Below are 12605 nucleotides of genomic sequence, written 5' to 3'. Positions count from 1 at the left end.
TCCCCAGCCATAGAGAGGAACCCCATAGTATTTGGTGAATTTTTGTAGAATAATTGGTCGCAGCTCAGAATCCAGATGTTCCTGTCCTCTAGGACACCATTTGCCCTCTTCTCCCAGCCAACAGTCTTCATGGCTTACTGGGTGCCAAGGGTGGAGTGGGGGTAGGGTTGGGAGGGTGCTGAAAGACAGAGAAAGCCTTTGCTGAGGGGCGGAGTAGAGCCGCCTCTGGGGGAAACTAGATCTCAGGACGTGCGGAGCTGCAGGGATCCGGTCGGCCCCATTGTCCCCCATAATCCGCTCCCCGCCCTCAGCCCTCTCCCTCCTTTGCTTCTGGTGTTTTATGGGCCAGGCAATGGAAGAAGGGTGGGGGGAACCAAGGAAAACAGGGCTGGGGGCCATGGTTATCCTATTGGGGAATCCCTCTGCAGCCTCTTTACCTTGTTGTTCTCAGGCTCTTTTCCCATTGGGTTTACCTTGGCTTCCTCTCCATTTATCCCCTTTCTTTCTATCTTTCCTTCTTCCTTTTCCTATGAGTCTCCCAAATCTTCTTTCCCATGGCATCTCTCATGTTCTACATCCTCCTTCCTTCTTTTTTCCTGTCACCCTCTTCTCTGTCCAATTCCCATTTCTGCTTCCTGGGCTCCCCCCCCCCACTTCTTCCCTCCTCCAGGGTGTGGTCCTCTGCCTGTCCCATCCACAGCCTCAGGGATAAAAGGTATAAAGGACCTCAGGGTAGGGCCAGAGAGAACAGGTGCCCCTGGGACCTAGAGACAGAGAGCAAAGGAAAGAGGAACAAACATGATCAATCTAGTAGGTAAGTAGCTGAACTTGTGGAGGACAGAAGTCCTGAATCATAGAACCTGAAGGACAGAGGATCTGGATCAGAAATCGGAGGGAGAACCCGGAGGGCCCATTCTACACATCTATCTGTTTATCCTTTCAGGGAACCTGTCTGCAGGTGCCTTTGGGCCTGGTTTGGGGAGATTTGTCTTTTTTTCTCTTTATCTGCTGGGAATTTTTATAGGACAAGGCTCTTGCCTTCTGAAGAAATGGAGGTTGGATCCTCACAGAGAAGTCTCAGACCTGCCTCTGACTTTCTCTCTGTATTTCAACCAGTTGTCCCCTGCCTGTTGTCTCTGTTGCTGGAACCCTTTACCCTGGGTGCCCCAGTATCCCTGGCTGATCCCATCAACCAAGCCTATAACTTGGCCCTCTACATGCAGAAGAACACATCGGTGCTGCTGCAGACTTACGTGAGTGAGGGTGGACTGCTGGCCAGGTGGAGGAGGTTCTTACACTGGAGATAAGATAGGGCTGCAGGAAAGGGGTTCTTCCTTCTGGGGAAAAGTAAGGGTTGTCAAAGAGAAGCCTCCTTCAATAGAGGAAAGGAAGGAGACTTTAGGAATAGAAAACTGAGGGAAGGGATAAAGAAAAGTCTCAACTCCATTTTGAAAATTATAAAGTCAAATATAAATACAAATTGTAATTTTTATTATTACCTCAAGACCTGCCATGGAGATTATTAGCAGTCAGGAGAATTGGGTTTTAGTTATAGGTGTGCTGGAGCCTGCTCCCACCAGCTCCTGAGATACAAGTATGAAATTTTCAGAGTATGCATTTACACCTCAGAAACTGGCACATGGCTACAAATCAGAGCCTGATTTATTGTTTTGTTGACTGTCTAGACTTAAGAAAATGATGGAGAAAATATTAACAGTTCAGATTAATCTTAAATGTTCATTCCTACATTTATTTTTCTGGAAATATCTACCAGCATGTCTCAGATTCTAGTCACAGCTCACCTACCAAGTGGGTGAACAAGTTATTTTTCTCTGGCATTTGGATTCCTTCTCTATAAACTGAAAGTTAACACAGATTTTATATCTTTATTGGGCTAGAATTGGAAAATCAGAACTCTGTGAAGGGCTATTATGTGGAAGAAAGATTAGACTTTATCTTTTTGACTCCCAAAGGGTAGAAGTGGCAAAATATTAAAGTTAGGCCTAATAGAAGGGGAAACTATCTAACCATTAGAGTTGTCTAAAGTAGAACTAGCTGCCTCTACAAGGAGTAAGTTTCCATATCAAGAGAGGTCTTCAAGCAGAAGCCTGATCACTTGAGAGGGATGTTATTAAAAAAATTAAAATAAAATTTAAAAAGGTAGTTGATATAATAGAAACAATTGATTTAGAATTAGAGAACAGGAGATAGAACACTGGCGTCAGGAGGACTTGAGTTCAAATGTGACCTCAGAAACTTACTAGCAGTGTGATCCTGGACAAGTCACTTAATACCAATTACTTTCAAAAGAACAGGAATTGAATCTCATCTCTTCAATATTTTCTGTATGACCATGAAGAGGTCAATTTACCTCTCTTAAATTCAGTTTCCTCATCTATAAAATTAGGATAGCGACACATAAAGTACCTCCTTCACAGGGTTGTATCGAGAATCAATTATGATGAAATATATATAGTGTTTTGCAAACTTGAAATGAATGTAAAAATGTCAGTTGCTATTTATCGTCCAAAGGGATTCTCATGTCAGGATGAAGTGTAGTAGAAGATCCTTTTGCCCCTTCCACCTTAAGAATCTGTGACTGAATAATCTCTAAGGTCCTTTCCATTTGTAAGATTCTATGGTTGTAGAAATTCAAAGGAGAAAGGAAGAGAATAAGCATTTATATAGAGTCTACTTTTTGTCAGGCATTATGCAAATATCTTATTTGATTCTCACAACAATCCTGCAAGGTGGGTGGTATTATCCACATTTTACAACTGAGGAAACTGAGGCAAAGTGTTTATTAAGTGACTTGCCCATCTAGAAGACAGCTAGAAAGTATCTGAGGTGGGATTTGTACTCCAGTGATTTATCCACTGTATCACCTAAATCCTTTCACCTGGGTCCTGAACCTGTTCCATCTAGGGGCCTATGTGACTGGAGTATCTTGCTTACACTTGCTTACACTCTATGTACTTTCTATTGTTTCCACAGCTCCAGTACCAAGGTAGTCCCTTCAGTGACCCAGGTTTTTCAGCCCCTGAGCTCCAGTTGAGCAGCCTCCCCCCTGCAGCTGTCCCCTTTCTGTTGTGGAGAGGCCTGGGAGATGGTGAGAGGCTAATCCAGACTCGAGGTGCTTTCTCAGCCCTGGCCCAGCATCTTCAGCTTGTGAATGATGACCAGGCTGACCTCAACCCTGGAAGTTCTGTCTTGCTTTCTCAATTGGCAGCTGCAAGGCTCCGGGCCCAGGGCCTGATGGGCAATATGGCTTCTGTTATGACAGTTCTGGGAGTGTCCATTCCTCCCGAAGTGGATGCTCTTGGACCTGCACCCTTTGGAGCCTCTGCATTTGAGAGGAAATGTCGAGGCTATGTGGTGACCCGAGAATATGGACACTGGACAGACAGGGCTGTGCGGGACATGGCTCTTCTTAAGGCCAAATATGTGGCATAAGGAACAGGCTGGACTTTCTGTATGAAATGGCAACTTTTGAGCCTCACCATGGACGATTTCCTATTATCTGCACACTTTTGAGAGGAAGAATTGCAGTGTGCTGTTCCTAAGGGGCAAGCCAGCTGCCATGAAGCATGCCTCCTAATTTGTCCTCTGGAGCCATTGGCCTGATTCTCCCCAGTGTTCCTGCTCAGTAGGGATTCCAGTGGTATTGGCTGTGCCCAGGTGGTATAAGCAGAACCTCATTGTATAGGGATGTGACCAAGTGTTTTGGGATCAATTCTGAATGGATGAGACTTATTTTAAGCTTTCTCACTTATTTGGGCATGTGCAGTACAGGATATGATGTCCTGTGTGAATGAATTTTACTTCCTACCTCTAGAGGGATTAATTTCCTCATTAAGTCTACCTCATCACCCATGACTTTGGGCTCCTGCTGTGTCTCAACAGATGCCATTGCATTTTCTATGTTAGCTATTTTCTAGTGTTTAGTATCAAACATCATTTACTTTTTCTTCAAATCATATTGATTTTTCCACCCATAGCCTTTCATTTTCTGGCTCTCAGGGTAGGATGTCATTGTCTAGGGATCTGAGTTCTTTTATTTAATGCCATATTTATGATGTATCCTTGCAATTTATGTGTAACCTGTATCAAGAAACAAGCCCAATTCCTCCTTGACACTTGTACCTCCCAACTTCAAGAACTGTACACAAAAGGTTATTTTTTTAATTTACAAAAAAATTAATTTATTCTCAGAAATAAAAATCTCCTTTTCAGGGGTATCCTTTTCACAAATGTCATAGTCTGTTTGATAGAATTAGGAAGTTAGAGAAATGAGAAAGGGAAAATAGAGGGAATAGATAATAAGGCAGATTAGGGCTATGGGGAACAATAGAGATCGTTGAGGGGATAAGGTAGGATTTAGAAGTAATGATGCAGACAACAATGTGGACTTCAGAGGTAATTAGGCTGAAGGCTCCTCTGGGGAAATGTCTTGGAATTTTCTTCTATAGTGATATTTTAAGCAGATATTGACTGACCATAGGGCCTAATCCAAAGCAGAGAAGCACAGTTAGAAAATGAAGTAAATAGAGAATCTCAGAGAAGGAGATAAAAGGAAGGGTATGCTAGTGAAGGGATGGTGACAGAAAATGAAGATGGGTGGGAAGAAAGCTAGTTGGTGGCCCTTCCAAGGGGGACTATATGGGACAGGATGGGCCTTTCTCTCAACCTAGCTCTTCCTGCATTAACTGGTCTAGGTCACCTTCTGTGCAGCATACCCACTCATGGTATAACCCACATACCCTGTAGCCCAACAACTTAACCAGGAAGACCCCAGGAGATTCAGGAAGAATGGGGTGGGGCCCCGGGGGCCCTGGGGCTGCACCTAGTACCCCCAGAACAACCTCTACAGCACTCCCCAGTGCCCTTGACTGGTGAGAAGCATCTTCTAGCCCTCGGAGGAGCCGATAGGCAAAAGGATTGAGGTCAGCCTGGAGGTGGCAGATGGTATCCAGAAGTGGGGACAGTGAGTTCAGGGCAGCTGCATCAAGCTGCAGCCGCTCAAGGGTGGGGAGCCCTGAATGAGTTGGGGCCGGGGAGTTCAGCCCAGGCACTGGTAACCCTGGGGGAGAGAAGCTGGGCAGCCCGAATGGGTCCCCCTGGTGCTGGACCTGTAAGGGAAAGATTGGGAGAGGTGTTAGGAGTCATTTCTTACCCTTGGACAGACCCTCCCTGGAGGATCCCATTTAAGAAAACAGATCCCCAGTCTTCTGTAAAAGTACCAGGCAAGAGCAACTACCCTGAATAGGAACCACCTATACTATAAAATCACCTTATTTTCTACCAGCTTTGGTGAAGCCTCCCAGGCCTCTTTGTTCCTCTTGCTTGGTTCTCATTAGGGAAATTGATACTCTTTGTGCTATAAAAGTCTTCCTTACTAATAACACAAGTTTTTTTCTTTCCTTTCCCCCCTCCAAATATGAATGCCTATTATACCTCCCAGGGAATGCTCCCTTTTGCAGGGCTGGATTCCAATTAGAATCTCAGAATGTGGAATAATCTTATAGGAAACTGAGGCACAAAAGGGATAATTTAGTTGCCCAAGGTCATACAACATGAGTAAACAGAGCCAGAAACAGAACCTAATTCTTTGCGACTTGCACTGCAGTTTTTTCAAGTCAGCATTAATGGTGAAGTCCTACAGCAGAGATAGTCCAAAACAGTAATGATCTAACAGTGAATAGCCCATGGATCACTGGGATTTGAATTTGGATACATTACATAATATTTCCCTCCCACCTTACACCACTTTCATTTGTGCCTATACGTTTCTCTCATCAGCACTAGGGGCTTCTCCTGGAAAACTGGTAGTGAGGCATGTGGGAAGCAAGCTTGCTATGCAGTGAAAAGATAAAGCTTTTATTCATTAATAACTTGACCTGAATGGAAAACCAACAGAAAATGGATTTTCTTTTATATACATGGGAATGAGTTCTGATCTTGCTTATTTCTAATTCTAGAGTTGTCTATCCTTTAAAACAAAACCAAGCCTGATCTGGCATCAAGAACTCGCTAGCCTAAGAATCAATGGCTCTGGATTCGGTGTGTGACTCTGAACAACTTAGTTTCTTTTGTATAATAGCAGAGTTGGATTAGAGGATCTTTCCAGGGCTTGCCCCTAAAACTGAATAATTCAAAGGGTATAGGACAATCTTCTCCATCTTTCCCCATCCCCTCTTCCACCCCATCACTTCCCACCTCCATACTCACATATTCCTGAAGCAGTTGTTCAGCATAGCTAGTGAGGAGCCTTGCAAGGCTGTGGGTCTGACGTATCTTGGCCTCAAGGTGGGGGAAAGATGAGGCCGAGGAATGGGACTGTAAGTCCACTGGAGGGGACAGGGGAGGGATGAGGAGGGATCAAAATCCAGGTCTCCCGATATGATAGGCCTCCCCTCCCCTCACAGCATACTATTTTTAGTACCTAATTCATAACTTGGTTCCACATTCTCACCTTATGACAATTAGGACTACGATCCTATTTTCCTCTACCCTAGTTATTTGAAAAGAGAAATTGATCTATAAGGACTGGAAGTAGCAAAGTACAAGGTTAGGTATGGGGATCCAAAGGGGAGGCTCCAATGACTATATTAAAAATAATCACAATTCCTAGATATGTATTATAATACCCTGAAGTATTCTCTGATAAAACCAACTACAATTCAGAATCCTGACAAGTTGATTAATAACTTGAATTGGCCTTAGACTATTCAGTTATTGAAGGGTCTAATTTTTAACAGTTTCTTTTATAATCTAGTCCCTCTGTATATACCCCCAAAGCCAACAAGGGGAGATTCTAGGACAGAAATTCTTAATTTTTGTGTGTGTCATAGACTCTCTTGATATCCTAGAAAAACCTATGGACTCCTTCTCAGAATTATGTTTTTAAATGTATAAAATATAATACCTATTACTTATATTTAAATGCTCATCAAAATATAACAAAACAAAGGTGGGGGAAAGAATCCAATTCACAGAGCTTAGGTTTAGAATCTCTGTTCTATCTAGGGTATGGAAAACACTTGAATACATGTCCAGGATTTTTTTTACACTTGCCTAAGAGAAAACTACATTTCCCAGGATGCAAAGAACTTAAGCAGCCGATAGACACACGGTGCTTAATATTGTAGGGGGAGGACTAGTAAGAAGGAAGCAACATGCAAAGGTGACCAAGTTCTTTAACCCATGCTTGGCCTATGGCCCCAAGATTCCCTTGCCAGTTTTCATATCTTTTCCTGCTCAATTCCTCTCTCTCTCCCTCCCTCCCTCCCTCTCCCTGTGTCTGTCTGTCTGTCTGTCTGTCTGTCTGTCTCTCTCTCTCTCACACTCTCTCTCTCTCTCTCACACACACACACACACACACACACACACACACACACACACACACACACACACACACACACACCCCACCCAACTTTCTTCCCAAGACCCTCCCTCCCTTAACTCAGGTAGCTTATCACCTAGCTCTGGTTCTCTTGTATAAAGAGCAAAAATCTTCCTTGCATCTTACCTTCCCCGACCTTGTCCCTCACCTAGACATTAATTGACCTTGCTATATTAATTCAGATTCTGGGACTTTACTCCTCAGTCAGAAGCTGGTATTTTTGTCTAAGGTTTTCAACCCTTACTCTTTTCTCCTCTCTAACATATAACATGTCTACTTCACTTCTACCTCACCACTTCCACCTTCTCTAAGCCCTTCCCCCATTTTCTCAATCAGGCCCTTTTCCTTTCTTAGAATCCATAATTTTGCTCTTTAGTCACTAAACTCTCCTTTCCAGAACACAAACATTATACAGCCCTGGGCACTTAACCTGTAGGTCCGAACCTTGCTCCTGCTATTAACCTGCAATCTTGCCCAAATTCCCAGCTTTCTCTTCTAGACGATATTTTTCCAAGTCCCAGAAGTCCCTTACCCTTGTTTCCCTCCCTCTGGCTCATGTTGGCCCCCTCCGTCCCCTGGCTGGTCCCGGTTCCCTACATGCCCCCTCCTCCCCTGCCCAGAGAGAAGAAGGAGGGAGGAAAAAGGGGGGTAGGGGGCGTGGTCCACTATCAACCAATCAGGTCCCACCCCAAACTCCCCCCCACCTCACCCCAAGCCCAGATTCCAGGGCCCTGAGCTCACCTTTCAGCCCTGCCCTGAGGAGTGGAGTAAGGCCCTAGAGGGGGTATTTTATAGGTCTTGAGTAGATAGAAATCTTAAGGATCTCAGGGTTTCTCCCTCCCAGAGTTTCAGCTTTTCTCTTAGGCTAGGAACTGGACACAACTGTCACCTTGCTGATGAGGTCACCCAGCAGCAAAAGGGCAGGGACTGTCAAAGTTCTGAGAGGGCAGTTAAAGGAAAGAAGCTAGGAGTTGGGGTGGGGGTGGGGGGGGGAAGGAAGAGGAGGACTCCTGGGTTCAGGGAGGGAACTAGCATGCGTGGAATTCAAAGAATGTGCTTATTGGATAGCTTCCTGGGGAAACATCTAGGGAACTACTACCCCCAGGAGTCCGGGGGTGGAGGGAGGAAGGGGGAGAGACTTCTAGAGGCTGATATGGAAGGGGACACAGGAGTTTCAGTCATAGGTATGTTCAATACGCCAAGAGATCTACTACCATAAGTTCGGACAAACACACCTAAATGCCACCAACTAGATACGGACAAGCAAACTGACAGATACATTTTAAAAGGACACCTGATATAGGGGGTGGGGGGAGGCTGCAGAGGGACGAAACAGTGCTGTCCACACACACTCAGGCCCCAGCTGACTATTATACCAGCACCCACAGACGCTGTGCACGCTGAGCTAAGGACACTCACAAAAAGGCTCAGCAACAGACTGGATGGCATTAATGCCCACAGTGATACATCCTCGACAACAGATCCACATTATTCTCACATGCACACAGAGGCAGAAAACTCTACAGACACAAGGGGGCAGTCAAAGGAGCTCAAACTGAAATCGGGTAGGGACCTCCCCCTCCCCCTGCCCCCAGCCCTGCCCCCGCCTCTACTGCCAAGTCCTGGTCCTGTCTCTGGAGGGCAGGGGGCGCTGTGGGGGAGCCAGGGTGGGCGGGGAAGTGCAGTCAGGACAGGGGGCGGAGTGTCTGGTCCAGGGGACTGCTGCTCCTGGGTTTCCTGGCTGCAGCAGGGAAATCCCCAAGCCAGAGCAGAACTAGGGGGCGGCCGGGGTAGGGGCGGGCTCATAGAAGAAGCCAGAGAGAGGTGACAGAGAGGGAGACAGACACTGACGACAGGGAACAGAAGAAAGGGAAGGAGAGACAGTGAGGGAGGCAGGAAGAGTGACTCACAGAGAGAAGGGAAGACGACAGACAGCGGGGAGGAGAGAAAAGAAAAAAAAAATTTAAAGCAGGAAGATAGGATGAAAAACCAAGAGGGAAAGGAAGAGAGGGAGTGAAACAAACAGACGGGTAGATTGAGAAGTGGGGGAAACAGGAAGCCAGTGAACAAGAGGTAAAGGGAAAAAGGGACAGTCTGGAAGGGAGGAAGAGGCAAAACTGAGCAAGGCAGAGAGGGAACTCAAGGGGAGAAGAGCATCAAGTGACCCAGAGAGAGGGATTCGGGGAGTCCAGGAGGGGCAGAGTCAGGGTCCCTAGTGCAGGCCAGGTGGGCCTCAGGAGAAGCAACACCTCAATTCCCATGGCGGGCCGGACAGTGAGGGCTGAGACCAGGAGTCGGGCCAAGGATGACATCAAGAAGGTGATGGCAACCATCGAAAAGGTCCGGAGATGGTGAGAGCGGGGCCCAGGGACTGGAAGGTGGGGTTTGAGATGAGGAGGAGAAGGGATGTGGGACAGTAACATGGCAGTAACAGTGAGAGGTGAAGTAGGAGGGTCTCAGTAAGACCACCCTCCAAATCTTTAGGTATCTAGGTATATCCCACCAGGTTGCTGTTTTTCTTTTCTCCAAAGATAGCTGTGCCATAGAACACACACACACACACACACACAGAATGTGTGAGTGTATGTGTGTGTGTGTGTTTTGGGGGTGGTGGTGAATTTCTGGCTTTGGCTGATCTGGCTTTGTGGACCACCCTCAGGGAGAAACGCTGGGTGACAGTGGGAGACACTTCCCTCCGTATCTACAAGTGGGTGCCTGTTGTGGACCCACATGAGGAGGTGAGAGAATTCCCTTTTGATATTGCTTCTCTATTCCTTTTCTTTCTCTTCTTGGTAACATTACCAGTCTTTCCTCCCTAAACCAGATCCTTCCCCTGCTTTACTTGTTTTTCTCAGTGTCACTATCCCAGTCTCCCCTAATTATTGGATTTTCTCTTCATATCCTATAAGTTACTAAGGTCTGTTGAATCTTATCACTGCCATGACATTTGTATCTGTCCTATCATTCCTATTTCTATTTGTTACCACCCTAGTACAGGCTCTCCTTTCCCACCTGGATTATTGCAATAGCCTCTAAATCCATCCTTCATATTGCTGCCAGATATTTTCCCTCCCCCTCTTCCCATGGCTTGCCACATGTAGTCATGTCATTTGCCCAAAATCTTCTGTGGTTTCAGGTTGTCTACCTATTGAAGGTCAAGCTCCTTTGCCTGGCAGTCAAGGCCCTCCACCACTAGGCATCATCCAGCTTTGCAGACTTCCCTCCTGCAGCTTTCTTCCATCTCTACTGACTGCTTAAGCCAAAGTAGACTGTTTTCTGTCCTCTATGCTTTCCTGCCAATTTCTTGTACCTGAAATGTCCCTATTCCTTTCTCACCAGTTAAATTTTTACTCATTTTTAAAAGCTCATTCAAACATATCCTCCGTTTTGAAATTTTCTCTGGGCTTAGAAATAATAGCTGTACCTCCTTTCCTCCAAATCCTCTTTGTAAATCCGCAATGAACTGATTATGTATTCTTTTGGATTATTGATATATGTGTCCCATCTCCATAACTGGACAGCTCTTAGAGAGAGGGCTGGACTCTAATTTAAAAAAAAAAAAAATCCCCTCCATACCTTAGCACAAATCCCTGAACACTATTAGTGTCTAATGAATGTTTGTTGAAAAGAGCTGAATTCCTTCAGGGTCTTACTATTTTCTTTCTTGGAAAACTTTCCCATTCCTTCTCCTAACTAATTCACTCCTTTTTCTACCATTCTCGAACTTCCTTTTCCTTTTCCCTTCTGCAGGAACGTCGACGGGTGGGAAGTGGGGCTGAAAGGCCCCGAGTCAGGGAGCGGAGGGGTCGGGGAGCCAGTCCGAGAGGGGGTGGTCCCCTTATCTTGCTTGACCTCAGTGGTATGTAGGGGCATCTGGAGGGTAGGAGAATGGAAATCTTGGGTGGGGGAAGGGAGAGGAGATCTTAAAGCAGAAGCAGCCAAGGCACCCAAGCCCATCCCTCCCAGCCTCTCTCCCCCCCCAGCAGATGAGAACAGCAATCAGAGTTTCCATTCAGAGGGTTCCCTGCAAAAGGGCACAGAGCCCAGCCCAGGGGGAACTCCTCAGCCTAGTCGACCAGCTTCACCTGCTGCTCAGCCAGATGGAGCTCCTGAAGATGTCCAGCCACCAAGGTTGGGTCAGGAAAGAGGTAAGAACTCAAACAGCTCCCCTGGTTTCCCACTATGATCTTTAGCACCTTGTTTCCTAGGATGACCTGCTTCATTGTTATTCCAGAACCGGGGAGTGTGACTATAGGTGGGACAGATGAACCCCCAATGCTGACCAAGGAAGAGCCTGTGCCTGAGTTACTGGAGGCTGAGGTAAGAAAGGCTGAAGAAAGATGCCTGGCTTTGAAGGAGTAGGGAATAAGGGATGTGGAAGGGCTGGGAGAGGAGCAAAATTCTTGGAACATAGGAAAACTTATCCCAGTTCCTCCTCACCAGGTTTCTGAAGCTTATCCGGTCTTTGAACCAGTGCCCCCTGTACCTGAGGCAGCTGTGGGGGAGACTGAAGACTCCGAGGGGGCACCTCCTCTGAAGCGTATCTGTCCAGATGCCCCTGAAGGCAGTCCTCTCCCTTCGGATCCTTGAGCCCAAAAAGCTGATCCATAAGTTCTTAATGTCTTGCCTCTCTCCCCCCACCCCAGGCTTTTACAAATAAAGAAGCTTTTGTAGCCAAGTATTCTATCACTTCAGTCAGAACACCAAGGTTCTGCCTGATATCTTCCTGTTCTCTCAGGAACCTGAGCTATCCAAACCCTGCAAAGAAAAGCGGACACCAGGCATCCATAAATATTCACAGAAATCCTATTTGAGAAGGGAAGTGAGGAAGAGGGCAATGTAAATAGAAACTGTATGTTGGATCCTAAAAGTATTATTAGAGTTCTTTTCTCTTCTATGCTCCATTGTGCTTTCCTTCCTATCCTTTTCCATTTTCTTTCCTTCCTTTCTTACAACCTAAATCCTTCCCTGTACAAATTCCCTCTTTGATCTTTAAAAAACAATGGGTTGTATTATGGACTTAGTCACCAAAACAAACATTTCAACATATAAAGAATGAGATCCTATATGAAATTTTGAATTTGTCATATAGTTTAAAGAAAGATATCGAGGTAGTAACAAAATCATTGTGTCCCCTTCGGTATTATTTTCTTCTGTGCATTCAAAATGTTTTTATTGATATTCTATTATTTCATGCTTATCA

The 12605-nt window shown here is 45.7% G+C and overlaps 3 protein-coding genes across 4 annotated transcripts; 2 read left to right on the top strand and 1 right to left on the bottom strand.

The window, feature by feature from the left end:
- Positions 1–798: 798 nt before the first annotated feature.
- On the top strand, positions 799–3453 carry LOC141550564 (cardiotrophin-2-like). The gene is made up of 3 exons (XM_074281370.1): positions 799–814; positions 1117–1253; positions 2995–3453. The coding sequence occupies exons 1-3, from the start codon at positions 799–801 to the stop codon at positions 3451–3453; spliced, it is 612 nt and encodes a 203-aa protein (XP_074137471.1).
- A 723-nt stretch (positions 3454–4176) lies between these two features.
- On the bottom strand, positions 4177–8024 carry CTF1 (cardiotrophin 1). The gene is made up of 3 exons (XM_074281369.1): positions 7935–8024; positions 6229–6347; positions 4177–5129 (listed from the first exon to the last, which is right to left on the bottom strand). The coding sequence occupies exons 1-3, from the start codon at positions 7957–7959 to the stop codon at positions 4683–4685; spliced, it is 591 nt and encodes a 196-aa protein (XP_074137470.1). The 5' UTR covers positions 7960–8024; the 3' UTR covers positions 4177–4682.
- Positions 8025–8365: 341 nt separating this feature from the next.
- Positions 8366–12075, top strand: BCL7C (BAF chromatin remodeling complex subunit BCL7C). 2 transcript variants are annotated; one of them, XM_074281368.1, is made up of 6 exons: positions 8366–9753; positions 10062–10140; positions 11153–11261; positions 11389–11550; positions 11637–11722; positions 11846–12075. In XM_074281368.1, the coding sequence occupies exons 1-6, from the start codon at positions 9662–9664 to the stop codon at positions 11990–11992; spliced, it is 675 nt and encodes a 224-aa protein (XP_074137469.1). In that variant the 5' UTR covers positions 8366–9661; the 3' UTR covers positions 11993–12075. The 2 variants fall into 2 exon arrangements, with proteins under 2 accessions (XP_074137469.1, XP_074137468.1); XM_074281367.1 differs by having other exon boundaries at positions 11386–11550.
- The last annotated feature ends 530 nt before the right edge of the window (positions 12076–12605 follow it).

Source organism: Sminthopsis crassicaudata, chromosome 1 (genome assembly GCF_048593235.1).
Source record: "Sminthopsis crassicaudata isolate SCR6 chromosome 1, ASM4859323v1, whole genome shotgun sequence".
Taxonomy (NCBI): domain Eukaryota; kingdom Metazoa; phylum Chordata; class Mammalia; order Dasyuromorphia; family Dasyuridae; genus Sminthopsis; species Sminthopsis crassicaudata.
The sequence above is the reverse complement of the archived record's forward strand: the minus strand, read 5'-3'. Positions and strand labels throughout refer to the sequence as shown.

Excerpts from the sequence above, each read along its gene's own strand:
- LOC141550564 (XM_074281370.1), top strand. Across the intron at positions 1,254-2,994 it reads CGGTGCTGCTGCAGACTTAC|CTCCAGTACCAAGGTAGTCC; the intron begins GTGAGTGAGGGT and ends TTGTTTCCACAG.
- BCL7C (XM_074281367.1), top strand. The coding sequence starts at position 9,662 with ATGGCGGGCCGGACAGTGAGGGCTGAGACCAGGAGTCGGGCCAAGGAT. Across the intron at positions 11,262-11,385 it reads TATCTTGCTTGACCTCAGTG|CAGATGAGAACAGCAATCAG; the intron begins GTATGTAGGGGC and ends CTCCCCCCCCAG. Across the intron at positions 11,723-11,845 it reads CTGAGTTACTGGAGGCTGAG|GTTTCTGAAGCTTATCCGGT; the intron begins GTAAGAAAGGCT and ends CCTCCTCACCAG.
- CTF1 (XM_074281369.1), bottom strand. The coding sequence starts at position 7,959 with ATGAGCCAGAGGGAGGGAAACAAGG. Across the intron at positions 6,348-7,934 it reads CCAGAGGGAGGGAAACAAGG|TGGACTTACAGTCCCATTCC; the intron begins GTAAGGGACTTC and ends TGTCCCCTCCAG. Across the intron at positions 5,130-6,228 it reads AACAACTGCTTCAGGAATAT|GTCCAGCACCAGGGGGACCC; the intron begins GTGAGTATGGAG and ends TTTCCCTTACAG.